The sequence below is a fragment of the Pelobates fuscus genome, chromosome 13 (assembly GCF_036172605.1).
Source record: "Pelobates fuscus isolate aPelFus1 chromosome 13, aPelFus1.pri, whole genome shotgun sequence".
In the NCBI taxonomy this organism is placed as follows: Eukaryota; Metazoa; Chordata; class Amphibia; order Anura; family Pelobatidae; genus Pelobates; species Pelobates fuscus.
Genome location: NC_086329.1, coordinates 112,542,554 through 112,560,537, shown reverse-complemented (window position 1 = coordinate 112,560,537; position 17,984 = coordinate 112,542,554). Strand labels below are relative to the sequence as shown.

Sequence of the window (17,984 nt, the reverse complement as noted above, 5' to 3'; positions counted from 1 at the left end):
ACATAGGGTCACTTGGCAGATATCGATTGACACCTGTCCTCAAAGCCCCTGATACACACTGACAAAGAGCAGAATAGAGACTGTTCCCCGTCCTCAGAGACAATGATACACACTGACACAGAGCAGAATAGAGATTGTTCCCCCTACATAGGGTCACTTGGCAGGTATGGATTGACACCTGACCTCAAAGCCCCTGATACACACTGACACAGAGCAGAATAGAGACTGTTCCCCGTCCTCAGAGACCACGATACACACTGAAACAGAGCAGAATAGAGACTGTTCCCCCTACATAGGGTCACTTGGCAGATATCGATTGACACCTGTCCTCAAAGCCCCTGATACACACTGACAAAGAGCAGAATAGAGACTGTTCCCCGTCCTCAGAGACAATGATACACACTGACACAGAGCAGAATAGAGATTGTTCCCCCTACATAGGGTCACTTGGCAGGTATGGATTGACACCTGACCTCAAAGCCCCTGATACACACTGACACAGAGCAGAATAGAGACTGTTCCCCGTCCTCAGAGACCACGATACACACTGAAACAGAGCAGAATAGAGACTGTTACCCCTACATAGGGTCACTTGGCAGATATGGCGTGGTCATGGGAGGAGGAGGATGACTTTCACCTCTTCCCCTGTTAGATTCCCGTTGTGCTGTGGCATCACACTTTTACGCTGTGTAAAGCATACTTTTTAATTTATTTTTCAAATGCTGCATCCTTTCCGACTTGTAATTCAGTAACATTTTCGCCACTGTCTGCTTATACCGGGGGTCTAGTAGCGTGTACACCCAGCACAGGTCGTTCTCCTTCAGCCTTTTTATACGAGGGTCCGTCAACAGGCACGACAGCATGAAAGACCCCATTTGCACAAGGTTGGATGCCGAGCTACTCATTTCCCGTTCCTCCTCCTCACACAGAGCAGAATAGGGACTGTTCCCCCTACATAGGGTCACTTGGCAGATATGGATTGACACCTGTCCTCAAAGCCTCTGATACAGACTGCCCCTGAATAGAGACTGTTCCCCGTCCTCAGAGTCCATGAATAGAGACTGTTCCCCATCCTCAGAGACCATGATACACACTGACACAGAGCAGAATAGAGATTGTTCCCTCTATATAGGGTCACTTGGCAGATATGGATTGACACCTGTCCTCAAAGCCCCTGATACACACTGACAAAGAGCAGAATAGAGACTGTTCCCCGTCCTCAGAGACCATGATACACTCTGACACAGAGCAGAATAGAGATTGTTCCCCCTACATGGGGTCACTTGGCAGGTATGGATTGACACCTGTCTTCAAAGCCCCTGATACACACTGACACAGAGCAGAATAGGGACTGTTCCCCTTACATAGAGTCACTTGGCAGATATGGATTGACACCTATCCTAATGATCCCTGATACACACTGACGCAGAGCAGAATAGGGACTGTTCCCCCTACATAGAGTCACTTGGCAGGTATGGATTAACACCTGTCCTCAAAGCTCCTGATACACACTGACAAAGAGCAGAATAGAGACTGTTCCCCGTCCTCAGAGACCCTGATACACACTGACACAGAGCAGAATAGGGACTGTTCCCCCTACATATGGTCACTTGGCAGGTATGGATTGACACCTGTCCTCAAAGCCCCTGATACACACTGACAAAGAGCAGAATAGAGACTGTTCCCCGTCCTCAGAGACCCTGATACACACTGACACAGAGCAGAATAGGGACTGTTCCCCCTACATAGGGTCACTTGGCAGATATGGATTGACACCTGTCCTCAAAGCCCCTGATACACACTGACAAAGAGCAGAATAGAGACTGTTCCCCGTCCTCAAAGCCCATGATACACACTGATACAGAGCAGAATAGAGATTGTTCCCCCTACATACGGTCACTTGGCAGGTATGGATTGACACCTGTCCTCAAAGCCCCTGATATACACTGACAAAGAGCAGAATAGAGACTGTTCCCCGTCCTCAAAGACCATGATACACACTGACACAGAGCAGAATAGAGATTGTTCCCCCTACATACGGTCACTTGGCAGGTATGGATTGACACCTGTCCTCAAAGCCCCTGATATACACTGACAAAGAGCAGAATAGAGACTGTTCCCCGTCCTCAAAGCCCATGATACACACTGATACAGAGCAGAATAGAGACTGTTCCCCATCCTCAGAGACCATGATACACACTGACACAGAGCAGAATAGAGATTGTTCCCCCTACATAGGGTCACTTGGCAGGTATGGATTGACACCTGTCCTCAAAGCCCCTGATACACACTGACAAAGAGCAGAATAGAGACTGTTCCCCGTCCTCAAAGCCCATGATACACACTGATACAGAGCAGAATAGAGACGGTACCCTGTCCTCAGAGACCATGATAGACACTGACACAGAGCAGAATAGAGATTGTTCCCCCTACATAGGGTCACTTGGCAGGTATGGATTGACACCTGTCCTCAAAGCCCCTGATACACACTGACAAAGAGCAGAATAGAGACTGTTCCCCGTCCTCAGAGACCCTGATACACACTGACACAGAGCAGAATAGGGACTGTTCCCCCTACATAGTTTCACTTGGCAGGTATGGATTGACACCTGTCCTCAAAGCCCATGATACACACTGACACAGAGCAGAATAGAGACTGTTCCCCCTACATAGAGTCACTTGGAAGATATGGATTCACACCTGTCCTCAGAGACCATGATACACACTGACACACAGCAGAATAGGGATGTGGAATAGCACCTGGGGACCTGGGGGGCAGCTTGGCAGCCGTCAGCAGGTTTACCCAATGCGCAGTGTAGGTGATATACCTGCCCGGACCATGCTTTGCAGACCAGGTATCAGTGGTCAGATGGACCCTTGCCCCAACACTGTGTGCCAGACATGCCATTACTTCCTTTTGCACAATCGAGTACAGGTTGGGGATTGCCTTTTTTGAAAAGAAATTTCAGCCGTGTACCTTCCACTGTGGTGTCCCATTAGCTACAAATTTTTTGAACGCCTCAGACTCTACCAGCTTGTATGGTAAAAGCTGGCGGGCTAGGGGGGCGTGTCCTAACTACTGAAGCGAGAAGTCGCCATGCGTACGCCAGGCATACCGTACGCAACATGCAGGAGGCAGAGGGAATCCTGGGGCAACTGGGTCTCCCCCCAGACTCGCTACTCACATAGAAGCCTCCAACAAACTCCACGCTTCCTCCTTATTGGGGCAACGCCGAGGCTCCAACATTTGTCCCTGGAAACCTAGCCGGGACACCATGCACAACTTGAATGGAAAACGGGACTAACAGGTCAACCCTGCTTACAGAGACTCTCAGGTCATTGATCGTGTCAAGAGGAGGGGAACAACTTCAAAAATAGATTCCTGGCAAATTCTTTAAAAAAAGTGCAAACATGAATCCGGAAAGTACAGAAAGTACAGTGCTTACTCGTATTGGTGTACTAATTTCCAGTATATCTAAAAATGTTTTACATATTTTCTGATTTTAATTGCCATGTGTACCTTTAGTATGCCCATGTGAAACATTTTACCATTTAGGGCCCGAGTGGGGTCATTTAAACAGATCATACCTCGAGTGCAGAGTGCGTTTCATCCGACTCGTTAATGTTAGTTATTCACTAGCTTAGTGAAAACATAGTTGGCTTAAAGATGTTTTCGATTCATGTTCTTGTGCCCCACAGTTCAAATTAACATTCAAATGACAATTCATGACAGATCACACAAGTGAATAGCCCTGCCAATGTCGTATCAGAATTGTTTTGTTATCTAAGAAGAAATAAAAATGCATATCAACGAAAAATGCTGGCAGGCTAATAGTTCGGACAAGCCAACTGTCAGACGCTGGGCAAGGGGGTGACTTTGTGACATTGGCTTCTTACGCTCAAACATGTCCTTGACAGACACCTGACTGTGGGCTATTGAGCGGGAACTGCTCAAGGCGAGAGACGGAGTGGCGGATGGTTGAGAGGGGGCAAGGAGGACAGCAGTGGTTGACGTGGCTGAAGATGCTGGACCATGAGGAGGATGGTGGCTTTGAGTTTGTGTGCTGCTTGTACTCATGTGTTGATCCCATAGGCGTTTGTGATGTGCGATCATGTGCCTACGCAAAGCAGTTGTACCTAGGTGGGTGTTGGACTCCCCACGACTCAGTTTATTTTGTCACAGGTTGCAAATGGCATCGCTGTTGTCAGAGGCAGACACACAAAAAAAATGCCACACTGCTGAGCTATGCAATGACGGCATTCTGGTGGTGGACACAGCATGCGTTGATTGGCGTGCTGTCGGGCTGACCCCGGGTGCCGATGCATGCTGTCTGACTATGCCACTAGCTCCTTGCGACGACCTCCCCCTGCTTTCAACTCGTCTCCTCCTCCTCTCTGTCTCCCTATCTGAACTTTCCCCCTGTTCTTCTTCTCTTCTAGCGGGCACCCACGTGACGTCCATGGACACATCGTCATCATCAACCGCTTCACTTGTATCTGACAACTCAGCAAAGGAAGCAGCAGCGGGTACAACATCATCATCATCACACCGTACGTCCATGTGTGTAATGCTGCCTGCCTGAGACATAGACCAGATATGAGTGGCACTGTGCAGTGGCAGAGGTCGGCAGAGTACACGCTGAAGGCCTGACACACCTGCTTTAAGGACACTGAATGCTATTAGCTTACACTGGAAAACTTTTTTTATTTGTAAAAGCACGCTATAGAGACACAAGATATGAGTGGCAACTGTCAAAGTACACTGGCAGGGGTCTGCAGGGCACACGCTGAAGGCCTGACACACCCGCTTTAAGGACACTTACTGCTATTAGCTTACACTGGAAAACTTTTTTTCTTTGTAAACGCACGCTATAGAGACACCAGATATGAGTGGCAACTGTCAAAGTACACTGGCAGGGGTCTGCAGAGCACACGCTAAAGGCCGGACACCCGCTTTAAGGACACTGACTGCTATTAGCTTACACTGGAAAACTTTTTTTTCTTTGTAAAAGCACGCTATAGAGACACCAGATATGAGTGGCAACTGTCAAAGTACACTGGCAGGGTCTGCAGGGCACACGCTGAAGGCCTGACACACCCGCTTTAAGGACACTGACTGCTATTAGCTTGCACTGGAAAACTTTTTTTCTTTGTAAAAGCATGCTATAGAGACACCAGATATGAGTGGCAACTGTAAAAGTACACTGGCAGGGGTCTGCAGAGCACACGCTGAAGGCCTGACACACCCGCTTTAAGGACACTGACTGCTATTAGCTTGCACTGGAAAACCTTTTTTTCTTTGTAAAAGCACGCTATAGAGACACCAGATATGAGGGGCAAATGTCAAAGTACACTGGCAGGGGTCTGCAGAGCACACGCTGAAGGCCTGACACACCCGCTTTAAGGACACTGACTGCTATTAGCTTACACTGGAAAACTTTTGTTCTTTGTAAAAGCACGCTATAGAGACACCAGATATGAGAGGCAACTGTCAAAGTACACTGGCAGGGGTCTGCAGGGCACACGCTGAAGGCCTGTCACACCCAATTTAAGGACACTGACTGCTAATAGCTTACACTGGAAAACTTTTTTTCTTTGTAAAAGCACGCTATAGAGACACCAGATATGGGTGGCAACTGTCAAAGTACACTGGCAGGCGGTTGCAGAGCACACGCTGACGGCCTGACACACCCGCTTTAAGGACACTGACTGCTATTAGCTTGCACTGGAAAACTTTTTTTCTTTGTAAAAGCACGCTATAGAGACACCAGATATGAGTGGCAAATGTCAAAGTACACTGGCAGGGGTCTGCAGGGCACACGCTGAAGGCCTGTCACACCCAATTTAAGGACACTGACTGCTAATAGCTTACACTGGAAAACGTTTTTTCTTTGTAAAAGCACGCTATAAAGACACCAGATATGAGTGGCAACTGTCAAAGTACACTGGCAGGGGTCTGCAGAGCACACGCTGAAGGCCTGACACACCCGCTTTAAGGACACTGACTGCTATTAGCTTACACTGGAAAACTTTTTTCTTTGTAAAAGCACTCTATCGAGACACCAGATATGAGTGGCAACTGTCAAAGTACACTGGCAGGGGTCTGCAGAGCACACGCTGAAGGCCTGACACACCCGCTTTAAGGACACTGACTGCTATTAGCTTGCACTGGCAAACTTTTTTTCTTTGTAAAAGCACGCTATAGAGACACCAGATATGAGTGGCAACTGTCAAAGTACACTGGCAGGGGTCTGCAGAGCACACGCTGAAGGCCTGACACACCCGCTTTAAGGACACTGACTGCTATTAGCTTACACTGGAAAACTTTTTTTCTTTGTAAAAGCACGCTATAGAGACACCAGATATGAGTGGCAACTGTCAAAGTACACTGGCAGGGTCTGCAGGGCACACGCTGAAGGCCTGACACACCCGCTTTAAGGACACTGACTGCTATTAGCTTACACTGGAAAACTTTTTTTCTTTGTAAAAGCACGCTATAGAGACACCAGATATGAGTGGCAACTGTCAAAGTACACTGGCAGGGGTCTGCAGGGCACACGCTGAAGGCCTGACACACCCGCTTTAAGGACACTGACTGCTATTAGCTTACACTGGAAAACTTTTTTTCTTTGTAAAAGCATGCTATAGAGACACCAGATATGAGTGGCAACTGTAAAAGTACACTGGCAGGGGTCTGCAGAGCACACGCTGAAGGCCTGACACACCCGCTTTAAGGACACTGACTGCTATTAGCTTGCACTGGAAAACCTTTTTTTCTTTGTAAAAGCACGCTATAGAGACACCAGATATGAGTGGCAAATGTCAAAGTACACTGGCAGGGGTCTGCAGAGCACACGCTGAAGGCCTGACACACCCGCTTTAAGGACACTGACTGCTATTAGCTTACACTGGAAAACTTTTGTTCTTTGTAAAAGCACGCTATAGAGACACCAGATATGAGAGGCAACTGTCAAAGTACACTGGCAGGGGTCTGCAGGGCACACGCTGAAGGCCTGTCACACCCAATTTAAGGACACTGACTGCTAATAGCTTACACTGGAAAACTTTTTTTCTTTGTAAAAGCACGCTATAGAGACACCAGATATGGGTGGCAACTGTCAAAGTACACTGGCAGGGGTCTGCAGAGCACACGCTGAAGGCCTGACACACCCGCTTTAAAGACACTAACTGCTATTAGCTTACACTGGAAAACTTTTTTTCTTTGTAAAAGCACGCTATAGAGACACCAGATATGAGTGGCAACTGTCAAAGTACACTGGCAGGGGTCTGCAGAGCACACGCTGAAGGCCTGACACACCCGCTTTAAGGGCACTGACTGCTATTAGCTTGCACTGGAAAACTTTTTTTCTTTGTAAAAGCACGCTATAGAGACACCAGATATGAGTGGCAACTGTCAAAGTACACTGGCAGGCGGTTGCAGAGCACACGCTGAAGGCCTGACACACCCGCTTTAAGGACACTGACTGCAATTAGCTTACACTGGAAAACTTTTTTCTTTGTAAAAGCACGCTATATAGACCCCAGATATGAGTGGCAACTGTCAAAGTACACTGGCAGGGGTCTGCAGGGCACACGCTGAAGGCCTGTCACATCCAATTTAAGGACACTGACTGCTATTAGCTTACACTGGAAAACTTTTTTCTTTGTAAAAGCACGCTATAGAGACACCAGATATGAGTGGCAACTGTCAAAGCACACTGGCAGGGGTCTGCAGAACACACGCTGAAGGCCTCACACACCCGCTTTAAGGACACTGACTGCTATTAGCTTGCACTGGAAAACTTTTTTCTTTGTAAAAGCACGCTATAGAGACACCAGATATGAGTGGCAACTGTCAAAGTACACTGGCAGGGGTCTGCAGAGCACACGCTGAAGGCCTGACACACCCGCTTTAAGGACACTGACTGCTATTAGCTTGCACTGGAAAACGTTTTTTCTATGTAAAAGCACGCTATAGAGACACCAGATATGAGTGGCAACTGTCAAAGGACACTGGCAGGGGTCTGCAGAGCACACGCTGAAGGCCTGACACACCCGCTTTAAGGACACTGACTGCAATTAGCTTACACTGGAAAACTTTTTTTCTTTGTAAAAGCACGCTATAGAGACCCCAGATATGAGTGGCAACTGTCAAAGTACACTGGCAGGGGTCTGCAGGGCACACGCTGAAGGCCTGACACACCCGCTTTAAGGACACTGACTGCTATTAGCTTCCACTGGAAAACTTTTTTTCTTTGTAAAAGCACGCTATAGAGACACCAGATATGAGTGGCAACTGTCAAAGTACACTGGCAGGGGTCTGCAGAGCACACGCTGAAGGTCTGACACACACGCTTTAAGGACACTGACTGCTATTAGCTTACACTGGAAAACTTTTTTTCTTTGTAAAAGCACGCTATAGAGACACCAGATCTGAGTGGCAACTGTCAAAGTACACTGGCAGGGGTCTGCAGGGCACACGCTGAAGGCCTGTCACACCCAATTTAAGGACTGCTATTAGCTTACACTGGAAAACTTTTTTCTTTGTAAAAGCACGCTATAGAGACACCAGATATGAGTGGCAACTGTCAAAGTACACTGGCAGGGGTCTGCAGAACACACGCTGAAGGCCTGACACACCCGCTTTAAGGACACTGACTGCTATTAGCTTACACTGGAAAACTTTTTTTCTTTGTAAAAGCATGCCATAGAGACACCAGATATGAGTGGCAACTGTCAAAGTACACTGGCAGGGGTCTGCAGGGCACACGCTGAAGGCCTGACACACCCGCTTTAAGGACACTGACTGCTATTATCTTACACTGGAAAACTTTTTTTCTTTGTAAAAGCACGCTATAGAGACACCAGATATGAGTGGCAACTGTCAAACTACACTGGCAGGGGTCTGCAGGGCACACGCTGAAGGCCTGTCACACCCAATTTAAGGACACTGACTGCTATTAGCTTACACTGGAAAACTTTTTTCTTTGTAAAAGCACGCTATAGAGACACCAGATATGAGTGGCAACTGTCAAAGTACACTGGCAGGGGTCTGCAGAACACACGCTGAAGGCCTGACACACCCGCTTTAAGGACACTGACTGCTATTAGCTTACACTGGAAAACTTTTTTTCTTTGTAAAAGCATGCCATAGAGACACCAGATATGAGTGGCAACTGTCAAAGTACACTGGCAGGGGTCTGCAGAGCACACGCTGAAGGCCTGACACACCCGCTTTAAGGACACTGACTGCTATTAGCTTACACTGGAAAACTTTTTTTCTTTGTAAAAGCACGCTATAGAGACACCAGATATGAGTGGTGGCACTGACTGGGCAAATGGGCACAGTATCCACTGTGAGCCTGACACAGAAGCTGGCAGGCAACTAACTGCTATTCAATCTATTACAGTGAAAAAAAAAATATTTTTAAATGTCAAGCATAAGCTATTGTGAAACCAGATATGAGTTGTGGCACTGGGCAAATGGGCACAGTATCCACTGAGCCTGACACAGAAGCTGGCAGACAACTAACTACTATTCAATTTATTACAGTGAAAAAAAAATGTTTCTTTTTAAATGTCAAGCTTAACCCCTTAAGGACCAAACTTGTGGAATAAAAGGGAATCATGACATGTCACACATGTCATGTGTCCTTGAGGGGTTAAGCTATTGTGACACCAGTGAGTGAGTGGTGGCACTGGGCAAATGGGCACAGTATGCACTTTGAGCCTGACACAGAAGCTGGCAGGCAGGCAACTGCAATTACATTACACAGGAGAAAAAAAAAGCAGACTGATGTTCTAGCCCTAAAAAGGGCTTTTTGTGGTGCTGTTCTTACAGCAGAGATCAGATGAGTCCTTCAGGACTGTAGTGGACACTGAATACCCTAGCCTAGCTATCAATTTCCCTATCTAATGAGCAGCAGCTACACTTTCCCTCCTCTCACTAAGCATGCAGCTTCAGAATGAATCTAAAATGGATGCTGGGAGGTCTAAAATGGATGCTGGGAGGGAGGTGGGAGGGTGTGGAAGGGAGGGTCTGCTGCTAATTTGCTGGAATGTGTCTGCTGACCGTGAGGCACAGGGTCAAAGTTTGCTCAATGATGACGAATAGGGGGCGGAACGAACCGCCCATGTGTTCGCCCGCGGTGGCGAAGGCGAGCACGCTATGTTCGCCAGGAACTATTCGCCAGCGAACAGTTCGGTACATCACTATGAGTGTGTGGGGCTGCAGGGATTTTGTAGAAGGGGCAGGGGTTTTGTATTGGGACAGGAGTGTTTATAAGGGGCGATAAGCAGAGGATTTGTGGAAGGGGGTAGCAGGGGTTTTGTAGACAGGGGCAGTACAGGATTTGTAAAAGGGGCAGGGCAGTACAAGGGTTTTGTAGGAGGGGCTGACAGCGTTTTTGCAAAGTTTACAAATTGTAAAAAAAAAATTAAAACATTAAAAAAAATGTACAGTTTTTTTTTTTTTTTTGGGGGGTGGGGGTGGGGGGGGGGGGGGTGTGCCAAGCAATGGATCTGCCCCGGATGCCAAATGCTCTAGGTACATCCCTGGAGCCCTTCCAAATATCAGCCCAGTTAAGGAATCTGTAGCTGCTGGCTTGGCCCTCAGTCTCTGTAACGGTGACATCACTATCTCAGCTCACTCTGGAGTTCCTGGAAAACTCCTCATACACACTCACTGTTATTTGGCAGACTGGTAAACATAGCAGTGGACCATTCCAGCTCATTCACAGATCCATACAGTGCTGATGTAGAAAATGCCCTATTTACTTCTGCAGAATGGTGCAAACCGACATTCAGTAATTTTCATTTAAAAAAAATAAAAATTTAAAACATGGTTGGAGGCTGCATCTCATAACCCCTTTGCCAGCCCTCCCATGCTTGTGGCTAGAGGAGAAATTGACACCTACCCTCCCTCCTTGCCAGCCCTCCCCATGCTAATAGTGCATACACATGGCATATAGTGTAATACATATTTTTGCAAGAACCACACTGTGTGAATGCAAGTTCAGTAAAGGGAATGGGGGGGAGCAAGAGTTTTGTTTGCAAATTTCTGTCCCCCTACAGGTTTTGCAGGTTTCTAAGCATGTACATCATATTTATATATATTGACCTGGGACCATACAATCACACAGTCTTAGGAACACCACACAAATCAGATTTCTTGTAAATGCTGTTTTTTCTTTATTAAAGGGAAACTCCAGTGCCAGGAAAATGATCCGTTTTCCTGGCACTGGAGGGTCCCTCTCCCTCCCACCCACCAATCCCCGGTTACTGAAGGGGTGAAAACCCCTTCAGTGACTTACCTGAGGCAGCGGCGATGTCCCTCGTCGCTGTCTCCGCCTCCGCGACGCTCCTCCTCTTCAATGCGTCGGCCGGTGGGCGACACTGATCTCACCCACCGGCCGAGGGGACCTAATGCGCATGCGTGGCAATGCCGCACATGCGCATTACGTCTCCCCATAGGAAAGCATTGAAAAATCATTTCAATGCTTTCCTATGGGGTTATGAGCGACGCTGGAGGTCCTCACACAGCGTGTGCTAGAACCCAGGAAGTGACCTCTAGTGGCTGTCTAATAGACAGCCACTAGAGGTGGAGTTAACCCTGCAAGGTAATTAGTGCAGTTTATAAAAAACTGCAATAATTACACTTGCAGGGTTAAGAGTAGTGGGAGTTGGCACCCAGACCACTCCAATGAGCAGAAGTGGTCTGGGTGCCTAGAGTGTCCCTTTAAGAGGCCTGGCAATTTAAACAAAAATAAAACAAACAAAAAGAAAAGCCTTGCTCTTCTGAGCACTCACTGACAAGTTTTCCTCTAACTGCTGTTGGGTGGCTTACCCGCTTCCAACAATACAAATTTTTGCACAGACCTTTTTTTTTCCCAAATAAATGTTTCCTTTCTCCTTCAGAACACAAAGACTCTTGTAGGGAGAAATGCCGTCTCACTCACTGCTTGTCCTTCTCCCTGTGAATCCCTGACAGGGACATTTTATAGAAGTCCTGTGCTTACCATTGCCAACAGGTAAGCAGCTACCTGGGTGATCCAGAACTCCTGGATTGGATTCCTCACCTACTGTGCTGTATATAAACTGTGGAATGGAGCACTGGCCCTCCCTTCACTCCAAATGCTCCACCCCAGGAACCCATATTAAATTGCAAAATTGCTCTGACTAAAACAGACAGACCTTCTTGGGGCTTTTAATTTACATATTCCAATACTTTTGGAGAAATATACACTCCATCCATAACAATGCCTTGAACTCAGTCACAGTATATAAATATAAAACTTAAAACTCTGTAGTACAGCTGAGGCCACGGTGTTGGTACATGGATTGAGGCTGTGCACTATAATACATATATTCACAGCGGAGACAAAATGAGCAGAGTACATGGTATATAAACAAAACCAAGCTCATGTGTTAAAAGTGTTGAACTTAATAAAATTAGTTAATTAAGATTTCTTGAAGCGGCATATATTTTAAAGTGTTACAATTCTTCAAAATAGCAACCTCCTCAAAACCCGTTTCATTGCTTCCTTCATCTGTGTGTTCCTCAGTGTGTAGATAACTGGGTTGAGCATTGGTGTTATGACTGTAAATAGGATTGTAGATGCTCTCTCTTCATTTAAGGAGTCTTGTGTAGATGGTCGCATATAAGTAAACAAAACTGCTCCATATTGAATAGAAACAGCTGTGAGGTGAGCGCTACAGGTGGAGAAGGCACGTTTCCTCCCTTCCGATGTCCGGATCTTTATGAGAAATTTCCCAATGAAAAGATATGAAAGAAGTGTTAGACATAAGGGTGCTGTGACCACAGTACCAGTGACCTTATTGAGAAGCTCTACATTAAGAGACGTGTCTGCACAAGCCAACCTCAGCACTGGCTTCACATCACAGAAGTAATGTTTAACTAGGTTTGGCCCACAGAATGGAAGTCTTGCAGTCATCACAGCATGTATGAGGGCATGGAAAAATCCAGTTACCCATGAGGCTGATATCAACCACATACAAACCTTAGTGCTTACAATGTTGGTGTAGCGTAAGGGATATCCTATAGCTACGAATCGGTCAAAAGACATTGCTGAATAAAGTATAACTTCAGTGCTTCCAAAGAAATGAAAAAAATGTATTTGGGAGATACAGCCACCAAATGAAATTATCTTTTCAACAATTAGAAAATCATAAAGCATGTTTGGAACAATAACACATGAATAGCAGATATCGAGCAAAGATAGATTCCACAAGAAGAAATACATGGGAGTGTGAAGGTTACGGTCCAAGATGATGACCAGGATGATAGCAAAGTTCCCGGCAAGGATTAGCATGTAGAGTATCAAAAAACAAACAAACAAAGGCACCTGGAGTTCTTCTTTATTTGTGAGCCCAAACAAGACAAAATGTGTCCGCAAAGTGTGGTTTTCTGTATCCATTTAATATACGTGATCTGAAAAGTCAGTAGCATTTATAATTAAAAATACAAAATGTCACACTACCATTTTATGTACAGTGAGTAATTACAGTATATTTTCTTATAACTGGAATATACATGTACATTTATTGAATAAATTAAAAGGTAGCATGTGTATGTTTATTCACTGAGCTACAAACATGAATATATATTATTATTATTATTATTATTATGATATTTATAGAGCGCCATCAAATTCCGCAGCACTTTACAATGGGTGGACGAACAGACATGTACCGTATATACTCGAGTATAAGCCGAGTTTTTCAGCACATTTTTTGTGCTGAAAAACCGGTACTCGGCTTATACTCGAGTCAATAGTCTGTATTATGGCAATTTGCATTGCCATAATACAGACTGAGGGAGAGGGGGCTGGCAGAGATCTTACTTACCCGTCCTGCAGCTCCTGTCAGCTCTCTCCTCCTCCGCGCCGTCCGTTCAGCACCTCGGTCAGCTCCCACTGTAAGTCTCGCGAGAGCCGCGGCTCTCGCAAGACTTACAGTGTGAGCTGACTGAAGAGCTGACCGGACGGCGCGGAGGAGGAGAGAGCTGACAGGAGCTGCAGGACGGGTAAGTAAGATCTCTGCCAGCCCCCTCCCCCCCACTGAACTACCAATGCTAAACCACCAGGGAAGGAGCCCCCCTCCCTGCCATGTATCAAGCAGGGAGGGGGGACGAAAATAAAAATAATAATTAAATAAAAAAATAAGAAGAAATAATAAGGAAAAAAATATATTAAAATAATAAATAATAATAATAAATAAAATAATAAAATTGCCCACCCCCCCACCACTGCAACACACACACACACACACACACACACTGCACACACACACACACTGCACACACACACACACACACACACTGCACACATACACACACACTGCACACACACACACGCACTGCACTCATACACATACACACACACTGCACTCATACACACACACCACTCATACACACACACTGCATTCATACACATACACACTGCACTCATACACATACACGCACCACTCATACACACACACACACTGCACACATACACACACACACACACACTGCACTCATATACACACACACACTGCACTCATATACACACACACACACTGCACTCATATACACACACACACACTGCACTCATATACACACACACACACTGCACTCATATACACACACACACACTGCACTCATATACACACACACACTGCACTCATATACATACACACGCTGCACTCATACACACACGCTGCACTCATACACACACGCTGCACTCATACACACACTGCATTCATTATACACACACTGCATTCATTATACACACACTGCATTCATTATACACACACTGTAAATAAATATTCAATTAATATATTTTTTTTAGGATCTAATTTTATTTAGAAATTTACCAGTAGCTGCTGCATTTCCCACCCTAGTCTTATACTCGAGTCAATAAGTTTTCCCAGTTTTTTGGGGTAAAATTAGGGGCCTCGGCTTATATTCGGGTCGGCTTATACTCGAGTATATACGGTAGTTGTAACCAGACAAGTTGGACACACAGGAACAGAGGGGTTGAGGGCCCTGCTCAATGAGCTTACATGCTAGAGGGAGTGGGGTAAAATGACACAAAAGGTAAGTATAGTATTAGACTAGTGACAGTTGCAGAAGAGGAATCAGTTGGGAGCTATTAACAGTTTAATTGATATGCTTTTATGAAGAAGTGGGTTTTTAACAATTTTTTTGAAGGAGTGGAGACAGGGTGAGCATCTAACGGAGGAGGGAAGCGAGTTCCACAGGAACGGTGCAGCCCTCGAGAAATCTTGAAGGCGAGCATCAGATGTGGGAGTACGGTCAAAAGATAGATGTAAGTCTTCAGAAGATCGTAAGGGCCTAGACGGGACATACTTGGATATAAGGGAGGATAGATAGGTGGGAGCAGCATTATGTAGAGATTTGAAAGCAAGAACCAGAATTTTAAATTGAGCTCTATATTTTATAGGAAGCCAATGTAGGGACTGACAGAAGGGTGAGGCACGGGAGGTGCGGGCGGACAGGAAGATGAGTCTCGCCGGCGCATTCATTATGGACTGTAACGGCGCAAGTTGGGAGCACGTAAGGCCACTGAGAAGCGGATTACAGTAGTCAAGGCGAGAAAGGGCAGTGGAATGGACCAACACCTTAGTCGCATCTGGCGTTAAGTAGGGGCGGATGCACGCAATGTTTTTGAGATGGAAATGACAGGATTTGGCGATAGATAAACATGAGGCTTGAAGGAGAGGTCGGAGTGAAAGAGAACACCCAGGCAGCGAGCGAGAGATTGAGAATTTTAGTGAGAGGTGGAGAAAGAGAAGAAGACAGAGAATATATATATATATATATACATGCAATGACTTTCACACTATAATATATGTTTCATACATGTATTCATGTGGTAATATTCAGACATGCATGCAGACATTATTTCATCTTGAGACATGGACACGCTCATGTTCACACATTCATACATTTACAAATGCTCACCTTCAGGCATGAATATACTCATGTACACATGTGAATACATATCTATAGTCACTCTCATCCATGTTTGCAAATCGCCATCATATATACAAAACATTAAATCAACTCACCCCTCATACAGAGCAGTAAGACACACTTTACTCCTTCTCAGCACTTTGCCAATTTATTCCGAACAGGGCCGGACTGGGAAGAAAATTCCGCCCGGGCATTTTTTAATTACAGCGGCCCACTAAAAAGGGGGCGGGGCCAGCTAGGGTGTGTTTTGTCATCACCAATAACAAGCACGCCGCATCACAAAGTGAGCATGGTGGTTTAATGCTCTTCCAGGGCAGACTATGCGCAGAGCTCTGCTGAAGAGCTCTAGCATGAGAAAAAGACCCTGTATTTGTTCTTTGAATAACAAACATTTAATAACATGCTTGCACTGTGTTTGCTTGAAATTTGTCTCTGGTGTCTCCATAGATGGGATACCAGGAGACAAAAATGTCAGGAAAGTGTATTGTGCAGTGTGTGTGTGAGATGTGTAGTATGTGTGTGTGTGTGTGAGGGTGCAGTGTGTGTGTGCTGTGTGTGAGTGATGGGTGCTGTGTTTGCGTGAGGGTGCTATGTGCATGTGAGGAAGCTGCGTGTGAGGGTGCTGTGAGTGTCAGGGGTGCAGTGTGTGTGAGTGAGGGTGCTGTAAGTGTCAGGGATGCAGTGTGTGTGTGAGGGTGCTGTGAGTGTCAGGGGTGCAGTGTGTGTGTGAGTGAGTTGTAACCAGACAAGTTGGACACACAGGAACAGAGGGGTTGAGGGCCCTGCTCAATGAGCTTACATGCTAGAGGGAGTGGGGTAAAATGACACAAAAGGTAAGTATAGTATTAGACTAGTGACAGTTGCAGAAGAGGAATCAGTTGGGAGCTATTAACAGTTTAATTGATATGCTTTTATGAAGAAGTGGGTTTTTAACAATTTTTTTGAAGGAGTGGAGACAGGGTGAGCATCTAACGGAGGAGGGAAGCGAGTTCCACAGGAACGGTGCAGCCCTCGAGAAATCTTGAAGGCGAGCATCAGATGTGGGAGTACGGTCAAAAGATAGATGTAAGTCTTCAGAAGATCGTAAGGGCCTAGACGGGACATACTTGGATATAAGGGAGGATAGATAGGTGGGAGCAGCATTATGTAGAGATTTGAAAGCAAGAACCAGAATTTTAAATTGAGCTCTATATTTTATAGGAAGCCAATGTAGGGACTGACAGAAGGGTGAGGCACGGGAGGTGCGGGCGGACAGGAAGATGAGTCTCGCCGGCGCATTCATTATGGACTGTAACGGCGCAAGTTGGGAGCACGTAAGGCCACTGAGAAGCGGATTACAGTAGTCAAGGCGAGAAAGGGCAGTGGAATGGACCAACACCTTAGTCGCATCTGGCGTTAAGTAGGGGCGGATGCACGCAATGTTTTTGAGATGGAAATGACAGGATTTGGCGATAGATAAACATGAGGCTTGAAGGAGAGGTCGGAGTGAAAGAGAACACCCAGGCAGCGAGCGAGAGATTGAGAATTTTAGTGAGAGGTGGAGAAAGAGAAGAAGACAGAGAATATATATATATATATACATGCAATGACTTTCACACTATAATATATGTTTCATACATGTATTCATGTGGTAATATTCAGACATGCATGCAGACATTATTTCATCTTGAGACATGGACACGCTCATGTTCACACATTCATACATTTACAAATGCTCACCTTCAGGCATGAATATACTCATGTACACATGTGAATACATATCTATAGTCACTCTCATCCATGTTTGCAAATCGCCATCGTATATACAAAACATTAAATCAACTCACCCCTCATACAGAGCAGTAAGACACACTTTACTCCTTCTCAGCACTTTGCCAATTTATTCCGAACAGGGCCGGACTGGGAAGAAAATTCCGCCCGGGCATTTTTTAATTACAGCGGCCCACTAAAAAGGGGGCGGGGCCAGCTAGGGTGTGTTTTGTCATCA

General features: G+C 45.9%; 1 protein-coding gene across 1 annotated transcript; it reads right to left on the bottom strand.

Moving 5' to 3' along the window:
* Positions 1–12,503: 12,503 nt before the first annotated feature.
* On the bottom strand, positions 12,504–13,436 carry LOC134582882 (olfactory receptor 12D1-like). The gene has a single exon (XM_063439557.1). The coding sequence runs from the start codon at positions 13,434–13,436 to the stop codon at positions 12,504–12,506; it is 933 nt and encodes a 310-aa protein (XP_063295627.1).
* Between the last annotated feature and the right edge of the window lie 4,548 nt (positions 13,437–17,984).